The sequence below is a fragment of the Gavialis gangeticus genome, unplaced genomic scaffold, assembly GCF_001723915.1.
Source record: "Gavialis gangeticus isolate Ggan-Ray unplaced genomic scaffold, GavGan_comp1, whole genome shotgun sequence".
In the NCBI taxonomy this organism is placed as follows: Eukaryota; Metazoa; Chordata; order Crocodylia; family Gavialidae; genus Gavialis; species Gavialis gangeticus.
The window spans coordinates 61,676,550-61,691,618 of record NW_017729029.1 but is presented as its reverse complement, the minus strand read 5'-3'; the positions used below and the strand labels follow the sequence as shown (position 1 = coordinate 61,691,618).

The window sequence follows — 15,069 nt, the reverse complement described above, 5'->3', positions numbered from 1 at the left end:
GAGAGGCTGAGGGACCTGAACCTGTTCAGCCTCAGCAAACAGAGGCTGAGCAGCGATTTGGTGGCTGCCTACAAACTCATTAGGGGAGATCAGCAGCAAATAGGAAGGGTCCTATTCCCCCCAGCAGCACCTGGGGTGATGAGGAACAATGGCCAGAAGCTGCTCAAGAACAGGTTCAGGTTAGAGATTAGGAGGCACTATTTCACTGTTAGGGTGGCTAGGATCTGGAACCAGCTTCCTAAGGAAGTGGTCCTCGCTCCTACCTTGGGTAAATTCAAAAAGAGGTTGGATGAACACCTGTCTGGGGTCGTGTGATCCCAGTGTGTGCTCCGGCCAGTGGCGGGGGGGTAGACTAGATGATCTATTCAGGTCCTTTCTGACCCCTAACTACTATGAAACTATGAAATTGCTGGGCACTAAAGATAGTACTTGTATTTACAAGTATTAACCTACAGCAGCATTTATTATTTTCCTGAGACCTAATAGGGCTGCATCTGTAGATGCAGAAATTTTACTGTGGAGCTAATTAGGCAGCTTCACAGTAAACATTTTGTGTATATGCACTTATGGAGCAAAATCCTACAACCTATATAAGTGATCTGTTCCAGTGTTTAACTACTGTCATAGTTGATAAGAGTTCTTCCTAATAAAACATTTAAGGGGAACACAGTAGACTTGAACAAAGGCAAACTTAAAAATCCTGTCTACATGAATTATGATTGTTTTTCTATAAACTTATTTGTTATAACATTTACAACCCTATCAATGGGATTTTACTGAGTGCCACAACGATCAAACAGATGCAAATATCTGTGACTTGTAATACTAGTGGAACAAGCAAGAAAGCATCCAAGAGTCAAGAATGGATTTAATCCATGGACAAAAATATGGCACATACACCGAACTGTCAAACCTAGAACACTGATGCAAATCCATAAAAGTGCTAGGATAAATATCAACAAGACAGCATGATCCAGCAGATAAACATCAATACCCAGAACCAAAAGGCATGAGTTTCATTAACAGTTCCACTGCTAATATTCTGCTTTGTCTTGAGAAGTTGAAAAAGCTGGCCCTTCAGCTTTGGGTGGCTCATTTCTCTTTCTATGAAATAAGAGTGACATTAATTCCTTTTTGTAAGATACTCTGAGAACCTCAGGTGAAGAGCCACATGCAAGATCATTATTAGCATCATTTCTGAAATTCCCTTTGAACGAAAGAGAGAGATGACAAATGACATGGTTCTCATACGGATTCATTTGCTTGAAATTTCAGATAACATAGATATATTGGGACTGTGTACAGTAGGTGCCCACAATTCCACTTGCCCTGTCCCTTGTGAAGAAACAGATTATCCTTCCACAGTCACCTACTCAAGTTTTGCAAGTGAAAGAGCCTTAAAATTCCTTTCTACCAAACTGAAGAAAAGTCCAGACTACATCAGGTAATCGTATTTATAATTATTGTATGTTATTAGAAAACCTTGGATGACTTACGGATGCCATCTTTATTATTTAATTTACTGTGCCTAACTTTAATATGAACACATTTAAATAAGATAAGATTTTATTTTGCATATAAGAACACAAGCTGCAATAAGTGTGGGATATTTTTACACAAGGAACTGGTAGAGAAACAATATTTTATTAATTTACATCTTTTGCTACTTGGGTACTACTGGGAAGCACATTGTCCTCCCTCCACCCTCATACTATGTAATTTGAAAACCTTTTTCCATATAGCCATAAAGAGAAGTGCAATGGATGTGAAACCACTCCCGAACTATTAAGAGAAAATTTCCAGTTACAATACTGAAATCTCAGTCCTGTTGTGGCTGAAGATAATTAATTGTACAAGTCTACTCTGCAAAGGATGCATTTATTTTCCTAAGGGGAAAGAGATTAGAAGCATTTTGAAAGAGTTATCTTGCACAAATCCAAAAGACAAGAATGATTTGCAGAAAGTAACATCTGGAAAAGTCATGTCAGACTAGCAAAAAGGTCTTTAAACCAGCCTATACATCTGTGTTTACATCTGTAAACACAACAAGAAATCAAGTAAGTGTAGTTATGTGCACAAAATTAAAATATGCTCATAAAAACTGGTTTCAAAAACTGGACTTCAAAATATGTGAATCACTGAAGTTTTTGAAAAAGTTGAACTATTTTCCTCTTGAAACTGTAGCTGTATAAATGTTTAAATGTGTTTTTAAGTAGACACAGACCATACAAGTATTATGCAAATCCAGTTTATTATTTAAAAAAAAAAACTTTAATAATTTTGGGCCCCTGAGAATTCTACGACAACATTATTATTTATTTCACTTTGTCAATTATTTTATTATTTGTAAACATCACACAGCTCAGTAATTACTCAATTAAGCAGGCAAAAATACATAAAATTCTTCTGTTACCAAGTCTTTAGCCAATAGGAATCAAGCAAATATATTAATGAGTACATATAATAAATTTCAAAATCTGGGGATATATTGATTTCTGAAGATGTAAAAAGGGTAAAGTTAACTATTTACTTCTTTATTCTAGCAAAATACAACAGAAGCACCTTAATAGGATCCATCATATCTCTAATGAATGGTTACATCCATTTACCGAATATCTCTAATGGTTACGTCCATTTACCAGATGTAACATGCAGATTAAAACAATTACTAACAAAACTGAAATATAAAACGTTGGGGACAGAAAATACTTTATTTTCATAAATGAGTGCATGAGTTGCATTGTGCTGTTATACCTAGACCCTGTAGTTTGGGCTTTCCACAAAAAATTGTAATTATGACCATATTTGGGTTTTAACACATTCATTTGTTGAATGAAAAGTGGAATTCTTTTCTGTTCTCTTCTGTGTTCTCATCCCCAAAATTTATGGAAAGAGCTTTTATATTCTGCATAGCTTTCCAAGAACTCCATATAGTATATGTATGGAATCTCTTTGTCTAACAGTAGTACCGAAGGGTCAGATTCACACTAAGCAGTGCTTCATGTCCCCAGTCTGCAAAGATTTACACAAATATGTGCTTAGTTTTACACGCTGGGAATAAATCTACTGAAGCCAATGAGGTTACTTGCATAAGATACGGTTAAATATGTAAAACAAAAATCTGCAGGATTAGGCCTAATCTGGCCAGTGAAATTCACAATGGTTCTAAATATGCAGAGGGGTACTGAGTATGCATAACAATTCAACCATGTGCTACATGGTGATGTTCAGCTCCTCTTGCTGCTATAGTTAAGGATCACTGGTATTTCTACTCTAAGCATTCTACTTTTCCAAGGGTGTGGAATTAAGGTCCCATAATGTGGTCTCACTACAAATATTTCAGTATATATAATTAAAATATTTCAGTATATATGATCGTTTTAAAATTAAATCTAGTCTGCCATTCCACACACATTTTTTAAACAAAGAAATTGCTAAAATGTAATTCAACTGCTGAAGTCCTAACTAGCAAACAAACACTTATAGGTAACCCTGTCTATCCTACCTTGTTTTTACTAAGATCTGACCCTGTAATAAACCATTATGGATTTACACTCTAGTAGACTTCACTGCTAGTAAATGACACTTTTATCCTATCTCTCTATGAGCATGACCATCAGCATCCTGTTGCCATTTTTCCAGCATGAATTTCTAACTAAAACCAATGATAGAAGAGCAGCAGACCCGATTTATACTGTATGTATTTTTTCATTAGGCAGAATCTTGTACATATTGACATTAACTATCAAGATCTGAACTACAAAATAACACAGCAGCAGAAGGCCCTGACTGTATCTGAGTTGCTTGGTAAGTGGTCACAGATTAATCTTTAATTAAACCAGAACAAAACTATTCATTTTCCAGTCACAGTCTGGACAAGTTTCTAACTGCCTAATTATTCCACCAACAGCAGTTACTTTTGGTCCCAGAATTCACTTTCTAGACAGACTATACTGCAGAGATTTATACATATACAATACCTAATGAATTACTACTCCTCACTAAACACTTTTTACTTTAGATAAATACTACACAGTGGCTATGTTAGGTTGCTTATTTCATTCTGATTAAGAACTATATTAATCTTTTCTTGTGAAGATTTTTTTTTAAACAGATTTAATGTTTTCCCTTAGAATGTCAGATTATGTGTATTACATGTATTTAACACTTGAACCCAACAATGGGTGGTTGGCTTCCTAGACTAAACCAAATGCTTGGCTGACATATGTTTATTTCCTTGTTACAGCTGAAGTTGGTGGCCAACTTGGATTATTTTGTGGTGCCAGTATGATTACAATCATAGAACTCGTTGAGTATATTTTCACTAACTTCTGTTGGATGTGCATCTTTCTTCTACTGAAAGCACCAGAAATACCCCAATGGAGCATCCCAACTCAGAACCAGATAGCTAAGAATGGAATACAAGAATGCTGAAAGCTTTGCTTTTGACAGCCTAAAATGCTCCTCTGTAAATTGCCTTTGTTTTTAAGATACTAAAGGACTTTGGGTATTTAGCCTGAATTGTGACAATTCACTCCTTGTATTTTATTATTTATACGCAACATATATTGGAAAGAATGGTCATTAGAAAGTCTCTGTATTTTTCTCTTATAATGACACATGTAAATTTCACCTACCCCAAAATGCATTTTAAAGAATTAATATATATTTTTAGTGGCTACGCAATTGATGTAAGATGGCACATGGCAGTACTGTCTGTATGAACTGGTATAGAGACACAGGATGTTTTTATGTGTGTTGTGGGGCACAGCACTGGTTGCTTTAATTAGCGAGCCATGCTAATTAAATGCACCTGCGCATTGCATGTATCAGTGTCACTATGCATCCCCGCACTGAAAAAAGGGCGGCGGGGCACTTTGAACTAAAGCTCATTGAACGTGTTTTATTTAAAAGTGCCCCACTGCCATTTCTTTAGCAAAAAGATACGCAGTGATGCTGATACACATAACATGGAAGCCTGAAGAAACGCGTCAATTTCTGTGATCCACCAGACTCAATTAATCGATTAATCGGATTTCCAGTATGTTGGAGCAGGCTCCTTGCACTTGTATAGGAGCCCTTGGAGTTTAAGCAATTAGAATTAAATTACAATGGTCCCTCAAAGAATTTCAGCTTCCCAGTGTCAGACACTCTCCATCGTGCTCATTCTTCTTAACACACAGTACAGAAGCACTGACACAGTGTTGACCAGGGACATCGCAACTGACCATAAGGTTTTTGCTGCTGTTACAGCCAAACATGGCCTTGAAATTTATGCATGATTTGCAAGGGATCACGCTGCTATCAGGAACATGCCTTATATAGCATATACTTCAGATTAGTGATGAATTAGCCCTGAATAAAAAATAAAGAAAACCTGAGACACCCTGTGCATGAAAAAATGAACATGTAAAGGCAAACATCAAGGGCAAATATCATATGCAGGTGACAAAGTATAGCCCAAACTCACATTCTTGGTTTCCTTACACAGCAAACATGACTTACTTTTTTTTCCAATGTATTTCACAGTCTTATAATTAAAATACTAGAAAGGTTACTCAATGTAAGTTTATTACCTCTCTCTCACACTGTAAATTTATTCTGTTGGCTAAGCTTATCATCTCTGGAAACAATAAAACATCTTTACAGCCATCTTGAAGCTTTCAAAATTATGAAATTGAGTCAACTCCAGTGAGTTGGGGTTATAGCAAGTCCTAACAATTGGTAATTTTGAGGGGTTCAAAACCCAGTTTTCATATTATACGTATTAAGCACTCCCAATCACTTGATAAATTAGTTAAATGAGATAGAAGTTAGAAAGAAGTGGAGAAGTCTAAATGGAAGCATAGTGTAAATCGAGAGGAAAAAAACAAAAGCCTTTCCATTTTAGCTGTTACTATTTTTAAAACCTCAACTATTTAAAATTTATAGAAATTAAGAGGGTAAAGTAAATGGACAGTGAAATACAGTCACAGATCATACAGTATTCTGAACACAATCTTAACACTTCCATATTCATTGAAAAAGGCCTATTCTGATAGTGATCAGAACTTTAGATGTGTTTGAACACTCCAGGGCTCATTTTTCCCCCATGTACAGCCAGGAAGCTTCACTGAAACTAATGAATTTAGTCTTCAAGGACCACTCCAGATAGGCAGGTAAAGGCGTGATGGGATCTGATGTGGGATGCATGCAAACATGCAAAGGATAAAAAAAGGTCCATCTTGCTTGTCACATATTTTCTGCATTGCTGTTGTAGCCATAATGATCAAGGAAATATGCAAGAAACAAAGTGGGTTTTTCAGGTGATTTCTTTTATTAAACTAATTGTGTACTTGGAAGAAATGTCAGGCCAGCTTTTGGGTCCAAACTGCTTCAGGTCTTGTCTAACATCTCACCCAATTACTCAATTGGTACAATAAAAGAAAAAAAAAATACAACCTTGCTTCTATTTCCTGAATCATCAGGCTGCAACAACATTCCAACCCTACTACTTTTTACAATAGAAGTAGTGGATGTGTGTCAACAAGTTGTCCCCCAAAATTTTAGTTATGAATTAACAAAATTCCATTAATGGGTAGCCACAGACATAGCATTTTTGTACCTCCATTCTGAGACTGGGAAAAACTGAAATATAACAGATATTGTCAACACAGTCCTGCTTTCTGATGACAGAAAGAACTTGATTCTACTCCCCAGTGGGCATGTCTACACAAGATACTTTACTGCTCAGTAATCTACAGTGCAGTAAAACATCACCATGCAACTATGTGTAGTAGCTACTGTGCAGTAGATTAGGCTATTGCACAATTTTCTACTACCTGTAAAAGCACTCCTGGGGAAAGCTTACTGCACAGCATTTTACTGCGTAGTAAGCTTACATCAATAGCACGTGTAGACACGCCCACTAAGTAGGGTTTGAGTAGTCTTAGGGTTAAGCATATAGACTGGTAGATAAAGCAGCCAAAGACATTGGTTGCTGGGAAAAAATATTTTTTCCCTGCTATGGCCAAGACATTCCTCATTAGGGGAACTGTAAGGAAAATACACTGCTCTTCAGGGAGAGGAAAAGGAAGAATGCACATAATTATTTAGTGAAACAATAAGAAAGCAATAAAATATTCAGAGTGGAAGTTAAGACTAGACCTTTGGTGTGAGAAAACCTTATAATATGGAATCAGGACTGGGTTCTAGTTACATGTCCCTCATTAGAAAATGTTCGTGTTGTATATAAATAATATTGCTTCTGAAACTGCTGAAGGACTGTATTCTGTACATCTTAGGGTGTGACCAAACATTTGTGGGAACCAGTTTAGATTTAGGCAGATTACTTTAAGCTGCTTAAAACAAAACCAGGAGTGGCATGTACAGCATTTGCTGCTGCTGGGAGTGGTGTGGGCAGCCCAAAGTAAGTAACTCAGAGTCAGGAAATGGGCTGGAGGGGGTGGGGTTGCCATGTCTGGGAGGAGAAGTTGGGGGTCAGGGCTGGGGTTAGGAACAGTGCAGCTGTGGATCTGCGGTGAGTGGCTGGGCTTTCCCTGCCTCAGGGCTGTGCTGTCAATACATGCAGACATTCACTAGACTGTGGTAACCCATTTTAGATCAAGTTGATGCAGCTCAATCTAAAGTTAGTTTACACCTGAGGCCCTCTGAACACCTGCACTCCCGGTCATTTAGATCTACTTACTCTTGGTTAAATGTAATGCTTGTATGTACCCTAAATGGAAGGAAAATGTGTTATAAAACACTTTGTTCTAGATCTTCTGTTTGATAATACTTCCAAACAATGTTTCATTTCTTGTTTATTAGAAACACCAAATGCAACAAACGGTCTTACAGAAAACTCAAAGGTAATGAACTGTATGGACAAGGACAAGATATATGGAAAGGTTAAGAATTCCAACGGCTGTCTTGGACTAGGAAGGTTAAAATTAAAATAATTGGAAATGCTAGACTAAATTCACTATTCACTCCATTGAACAGTTTCACTTCAAAGTCATTTAACAATTTGGTTACAGGTTCCTTTAAAAATGCAAAACAGAAGGGCCACCAAAGAAATCATTCGGTCATAGGTCTGTCCAGAGTCAAATGACAGCATCAGTTTTTGCTATTTTTCAGCAATGGCTTGCAAGGTTATGTTGCACAAAGCAGTCAATTCTTCAGCATGGCTAAATATAGCCCATGTGCTGTGCAGCAGAGTGGAAGTCTTATTGTGCTTTTTTGTGGTTTATGACACATGACAATGATTCTGGTGAGGCAATGATTGTACAGTTTTAAAGAAGCTACAGAACTGTTAAATGAAAAGAGAATTAAATCCACCTGACAGTTACTAAGGAAGATAGAGTAAAGTGAACTGTTAGACCTCACTGAGTTGCCCACATTCTAAAACTGCTATGCTTGAGGCAATGTGACTCATCTACATTTTAAGTTAGTGGTGAAAGCTAGTATATGACAATTAGTTAGCCAGAAGGTGGCACTTTCCAGCTGCCTAGAAATTGTCCTGGTTCCACCTCAAAGTACTTGTAAGAGAAACAAAAAACAGGATGTAAGCTAAAATTGATGAACATGGTAACGATTGTCATTGTTTTTGAAACCTTGATCAAAAAGGAGCATTTCTGACAGTAAGTTTCCTTTACAGTTTTGACATTTCTATAATAATTTGTTCCATGATATGAAATATGAAATTGATATGATTTCACATTGTTGGATACCAGATAGATGTATGCTTCACTTTAGTAAATCCTAAATACAAAGAATATACTTTATGATTGAATGAGAGGTGACTCCAACAATTTGAGAACAAGAAAATTTAATTAAGTGAAACTGACAAAAAAAACCCCATGGGATATTTCTTTTAAATTTTTTGCTAACTTGCTCTCCCATTTTCGTAACTCACTCCAGTGTTTAAGACAATAAATTCTATAAGGTAAACAATGAACATCTCAAAGGGCTCCTATAGACATGAGGGGAGCTGGAAATCCAGCGCATCAGAGCAGACTTGATTAATCGAGTCTGCTGGAGCACAGAAATTGACACTCTAGCAGTCTTCTGTGTCACATGTATCAGCAACCCCATGCATCCCCATGCTGAAAAAATGGCAGTGGGGCACTTTGAAATAAAACATATTCAATGATCTTTAGTTCAAAGCATCCTGCAGTGCAGCTTACTAATTAAAAGCGCCTGGCACTGCATCCCAAAGCACATGTAAAAATGGCCTAAGAGATAACTAGGAAATGAGGGTTTAATATGCATGTAAAGAAAGAGAACTTTAGCCACAAGAGAAATCAAGTTATAAGTCAGGTGGTTTCTTACCTTGCAGGGAGCAATGAGAAATGAGATTGTTTCTAAGGCTCCCTCCAGATGTTACAAAAAAGTTGCATGACACTTGCTTTTAACCTGCAACAGTTTTAACATGGCAGATGGTCGGACAAGTTATTGATGAAAGTGGCAAACCTGCAACAAACCTGAAAAATCCTCCTCAGAGAAGTTCGCAATTAAAGCAGTAACCTCTTTCTGATGCTGAATCATCCTGCCGAGTGAACTGTAATCCCCAATTGAACTGCGTTCTCCTGCCTGCACACCTTCGCTGTAAGGGGACTGTTGTGACTGATGCTGAACTCTGCAATAGGTGAGAAAATTTCTCCCCTCTCCTGGTCAGGAAAGTTACTGGGCTACTGGACCCAACAATACTCAATGGCCCCATCTTGCCCCCCTCCCTCCCCTCCTAAAAATGTGGTGGAGAAAATGCCTGTTTTCTTGCACTAACCTTCCCCCAAACCTGTTCACAGATGCTTGATTTGAAGATCCCCACCAACTCTCACACACTGAAAAGAGAAGCAACAGAACACTGAAACTCAAAACGTTTACTTTAGACCTGCTGCTTCTACAATATTTTCCAAGAATTTGCTTAGAAAAAAAGAGGTGGGGGAAAGGGACACAGGTTGGGGGGAGGAGGGGAATGGCTGAGTGGAGGAGGAAGTCAATGGAGATGGCCAATTTAATGAAACTATTACAGAATGAATCCTTCCAGCACAGAGCTGGAGAGGCATAGGAAAAAGCCAGGAACCAGGTCCACACAGAGGAGAGGGGCTCACTTGGGAAAGCAGCTCGAAAGCTCCCCCAACTGGTGGTCAGCAGAAGTGCAACCTTGTGTGCTGCTTTCCCCTCCACTCCCACACCAAATTAGGCCCTTTAACATCTGGCTATGGCATGTTTTGCAAGTTTTTGTTGAGCAAAGAAAACCGACTTTAAGGTCAAAGACTTAGGATGACCTCACACTAGGTACAAACAGGCATTCATTTCAAGCAGCGGAAATTTCTGAGACATTTCATAGATTATAAGACTGGAAGGGACCTCGGAAGATCATTGGGTCCAGACTTCCAGGGGAAGTGATTGCACCACCTCTAGAGGGAGCTTATTCCACAGTCTGGACACCCTAGTTATGAAGTAAGTTTCCACCCATAGCAAACTTTCCAGGAGAGGGAGACTGCAGACATTCATCCTGCAACCACCCTGTTTCCCCTTATCTCCACATGTTCCCAAGACTAGGATGAACCTGGTCTGGGGAAGGGGTAGGGAACAATGCCTGCTCCGATCCTCCCACTGGAGCAGCAGGGGAAGGCTCCTTACACCTTCTCCAGGCCACAGGCTCAGAAATGGGTGGGAAGCAGCCTCCTCCACACTACTTCCAGTTTCCAGGAATGGAACAAAGGCAATGCCTAGTCTGGGGAAGAGACAGACGCAGCTGTGGCTGCTCCCCTCCCTCCCAGAGCAGCCAGGCAAAGTTCCAAGCCTATCTACAAGCAGTCTCAGGGAGCCATGAAGAGGATGCAGTGGGACAAGCCCTTGCCTGCTTCTCACTTTGGGGACTCCAGAGTGAGAAGCAGGCAGGAAGCAACTGTTGGCTTCTTCTCCCCTCCACCCCTCCCAGTCTATGGAGTGAAAGCAGTTGCCTCTGAACCTTCTCCAGATGGAGATGACCCCTGTTTCTAGAAAGCATGGTCTCCTTACTCCACAGGTCTATTCCCTCTGTTCCCTGGGAGATGTTTAAGCCCCAGGAAAAAGCAAATATTCATTCTCACAAGAAATGTTCTCCTGGGAGTGATTTTTACCTGGTTGCAGTCAGGTTATTTTTCACTTGGAATGGCCATTTTTGCTCTGGGAGAGAAAGCTGGAGCATCTATACACTCCTGGTCAGACGTCTTGGATAGTGATGATTCTTCTGGTAGAAACTGAACATCTGTACATGGCCACTGCGGGCAAAATTCTGCTTTCAGTGAGGGCCATTTAAATTGGACATAATCTCTGTGAAGCTTCTCCAGATTTGCATAGGTTTAACTGACTTCATTTTTAGGCAGGCAAGGTATTTTGTAATATCTTATGAAGCAACTGTATAATTGGGAAATATGCTGGACCAGGTTTTGGGCACAAATTGACACTTCTGGGAAAGAAGCAGGCACTGGCTGGTTTATTCATTACTAATTACTACTAATCACCAGCAGATGTCCCACTTACCCTCAACTTCTTAAATTGTCAGTTATATAAAAGGGAAGAAGTCATATTCAGAGCCCACTTTCTCAGCAGAACTAGATCACGCTGCTGTGTGACTTCTGTTATTTCTTCTCTGATCAATGTTTAATTGGCTGTGGAACTGTTTCTAAGGAATTGCTTGCAAGTCCAATATTGCTCACACTGCACATAACTGAATACTGGCATAATCATTAGATTTATTTTACAGTTTCATATACTAGTATGGAATAAAAAGTGTGTCTAAAATATCACATGATACTTTCAGAAACCTAGCAGTCATAGCAAGACTTGAGGAAGCACGTCTTGATTCTGCATCACAGCAGGGCTATGCTGATCTCTGTGGCTGAAGTTATTAAGAAATAGCCTGAAGCCTCCTCCATCCCTTGTTTTAAAACTGTAAGATCAGAGGAGTTTGCATAGAGAAGATCTCAGGTTCTGGTAAATGTCTCATATATCTGTCCCCTTGCTTTTCTATGACATATGGCAATGCACATAATTTAGGTGATGGAAAAATTTGGCTAAGAAAATTGGCCAATTTCACTTCACTGGTCTCAGTAGTCTCTGGCAAGACACAGCAGATTCCTTTATATTCTGTTCTGGCATATTTCCAATTTAAGAGCATTGTTGGGCTTGCCTGCTTCTTGGAAATACAATACTGTGTGCTTCTGAAATCCCAAAGCATGATGGGTTATAGCAGTACAATCACTCAAGTTGCCAAAGAAAAAATGCACACTGTTTTAAAATTATGTCAATGATAAATTATAAACATTTAGTACTTCAAGTGAATATAACTGTATCCTGAGTTAAATGCATTCCTAGGTTGACAGTTGATGCTGCTATTGAACTCAGGATACAGGATGTACTTCAAAGCTAGTACTGCACCAATTAATTACTGCACTGTAGAAACATGACTGGGTTATAAATGGCAAACTGCGTATGGAGAAAAAAAAGACCATACTACTGTAGATTTTAGCACTAGCGCTACAGCACTGTTCAAGATCCCTATCCCAGTCAGGAACACTGTCAAGCTAGCAGTTAGAAGGAGTGCCCTTAGCCAGCTTTCCTTTGTTGTTTCCTCACTTAACCGTAACAGAATAAGCATCTCCAGCAGTCTTGTGGCAACCTCCTTTGAAATACTGCACAAAATTGTTTCCTATTTTCTATCATCTCTTTTAAATATATTTCTTCAACTTTTGCAAACTGCTGCTTCCAAAACACTGCAGTCTGATAAGGGAATGGGAAAGAGAATCTTTTAAAAATAATAATAATAAATTACTTTTAAAAATGAAGCTAATGTTGTAGAGAAGGGTAGAACTTACTTTAAAGTATTGAGGGGAGAAACTCTTGGCGACTGCTCTTCCATAGGAGCAAGACACATGAGGGAGTAGGTCAGGGGCCTGATGGTTTGCTAATCAAGATACTCTCAGCAATCAGGACTGGTTGAACAATAATGAATGGTAGAACTGTGTCATTATCGCAGCTGTGCACCTAAACTGTGACTCTTCTGAGGCTCTTCCATCACTAGATAACTGTGTTATTCTTAGCTACGCTGAGGCTGATTTATAGAACACATCGTCGCTCCACATGCAGCCGCCACCCCCCACTCCTGCTTTGCATCTGGCCAGAAACCCCTGTGCCTCAGGTAACTTGCATTTTTAGTTTACCAGTACCCCTCACTCCCCCACTCATGCCAGAAAATACTGTATCGCTGTGCTGCTATATGCTGTTATGTCTCTCTCTCCCTCTGTGCCAAGAATGTTTACAGCTATCACTGCCAAACACATTTTTAAACCATTTATTTAAAATGGAAAGCCCCAAAAATTCGAACTGGATAAAAATTTTGCAGGTCAAAAATGAAAGGTTTAGCTCCAAAAGCATCCCATTGAACATGCAAACACTATCATTATAAACTGCCTTGTGACCACACTCATTATTGGTCTCTTAACTTCTCTAAGGCAGAGTTCAAAGCTACACAGAATCAACAGAAATCCTTCCATTGACCTTGTAAGTTCTTATGAAGTTCTTCAGTCTATAAATATTGCACCATATCTTGGCCCCTTACTGTACTTTGAATAAATGGAATTCAAACTAAAATTAACGATCTGCTATTTAGGAAACTATACGAATTAAGGTGGCAGTGCTCAGCATGAAACAAACCAGGCTGTTTAAATAGCACAACTTTATAAAATATCTCCCTTGAAAATCAATCTTAAAAAGTTTGGTTTACTTTTGAAATCAGAAAATTCTGCTAACAATAACAGACAGCTAAGAAGAACAAATGATCAGCAAACTTCCACACATACATAAAAGATGAACAGGAATTAAAGACCATGTTGCTACTGTACTACATCATTGTGTTTTAAAGACTGTAGTAGAATTATTTATATGAGAGAACAACAGTGGGCAAAATACGGCCCGTGGGCCAGATCCAGCTTGCCAAGCCATTCTATCTGCTCATGGGACCCCTAAAATATTTAGAAAATTATTATCTGTCCCTGGCTGCCTGTCAAAGATGACAGAAGCCAGGGGCAGTAGGACCCAGAGGAAGCTGCTAGCAGGACCAAGCGGCTGCAGAAGCCAGGCCTGCCTGGCCCTGCCCCCCCCCCCCGCACTCCTAGCTGGAAGCCCCTGCCTAGCACAGGCTTCTGGCCTGGGACCCTGGGGCTGTTCCTGCCTCCCTGCGCCAGAGGGAAATTCAGATAAGAAGAGGGGGGAAGGACTCAGGGGGATCACCCCAGTCCTCATGGTTGGGCCGAGCTGGCTGCTGTGATCCTGGTGCTGCAGCCAGCAACCAGGTGGTACTGGAGTGGCCAGTGGGGGGGTGGGGGTGGAGAGGAACAGTGGCAGCCTCAGGCAGAGAAGCAGTACAAGTAGCAGCAAATGGCAGGGGAAGGGGCAGTGAGCAGGCATGCGGGAGTGCAGCAACAGCTGGGCAGGAATGTGAGGCCTGCGCTAGTGTGCTGGAGCCAGGGCCAGTGGACGCTCAGAAAGGGGCAGTAGGAGCATGGGACACAGGTCAGCAGGGGCTCTGGAGCTGAACCAGCTCCCCCTCTCCCTGCTGGTACAGCCTGGCCCAGTTCCAGAGCCCTTGCCAGCCCACACCCCTCGCTCCTGCTAGCCCTGGTGCACCAGCGCAGGCCCTGCACTTCCATCCGTCACTGCGCTCCTGCCTGTGCGCCTGCTTGCTCCCACTCCTCCCCGCCTGCTGCTGCCAGCACCCCCTTCACCCCCTGCCTGCCACTCTAGCACCACATAGTTCCTGGTGCAGGACTCAGCAGTAGCTGGCCTAGCCCCTGCAATTCTCGGCTGGCTCCTTGCGGTGCTGGCTGGGCCAGTTTAGCTCCGGCTATGTCCTGCAATCTCGGTAGCTGGGGCATGGTGCTGGAGCAGCGAGCGGGGAGGGCAGGGATGGGGAAGAAGCAGAAGGGCAGCACTGGCAGATGGAGGGGGAAGTGGCAGCAAGTGGGAGCACTTGGCCACATGAGTGCCCCAGGGCCAGGAATGCAGAGCCTGGGCTTAGAGGAGCACTTTCTCCTCCAC

At 40.6% G+C, this 15,069-nt stretch overlaps 1 protein-coding gene across 1 annotated transcript in view; it reads left to right on the top strand.

Annotated features, from left to right (window-relative positions):
- Positions 1-4,459, top strand: part of ASIC5 (acid sensing ion channel subunit family member 5) — a 31,697-nt gene extending 27,238 nt beyond the window's left edge. Inside the window, exons 8-10 of the mRNA XM_019521057.1 lie at positions 1,276-1,444; positions 3,716-3,807; positions 4,247-4,459. Coding sequence (XP_019376602.1) covers positions 1,276-1,444; positions 3,716-3,807; positions 4,247-4,434 — 449 coding nt within the window. The 3' untranslated portion in view covers positions 4,435-4,459. The remainder of the gene's footprint in view (positions 1-1,275; positions 1,445-3,715; positions 3,808-4,246) is intronic.
- The last annotated feature ends 10,610 nt before the right edge of the window (positions 4,460-15,069 follow it).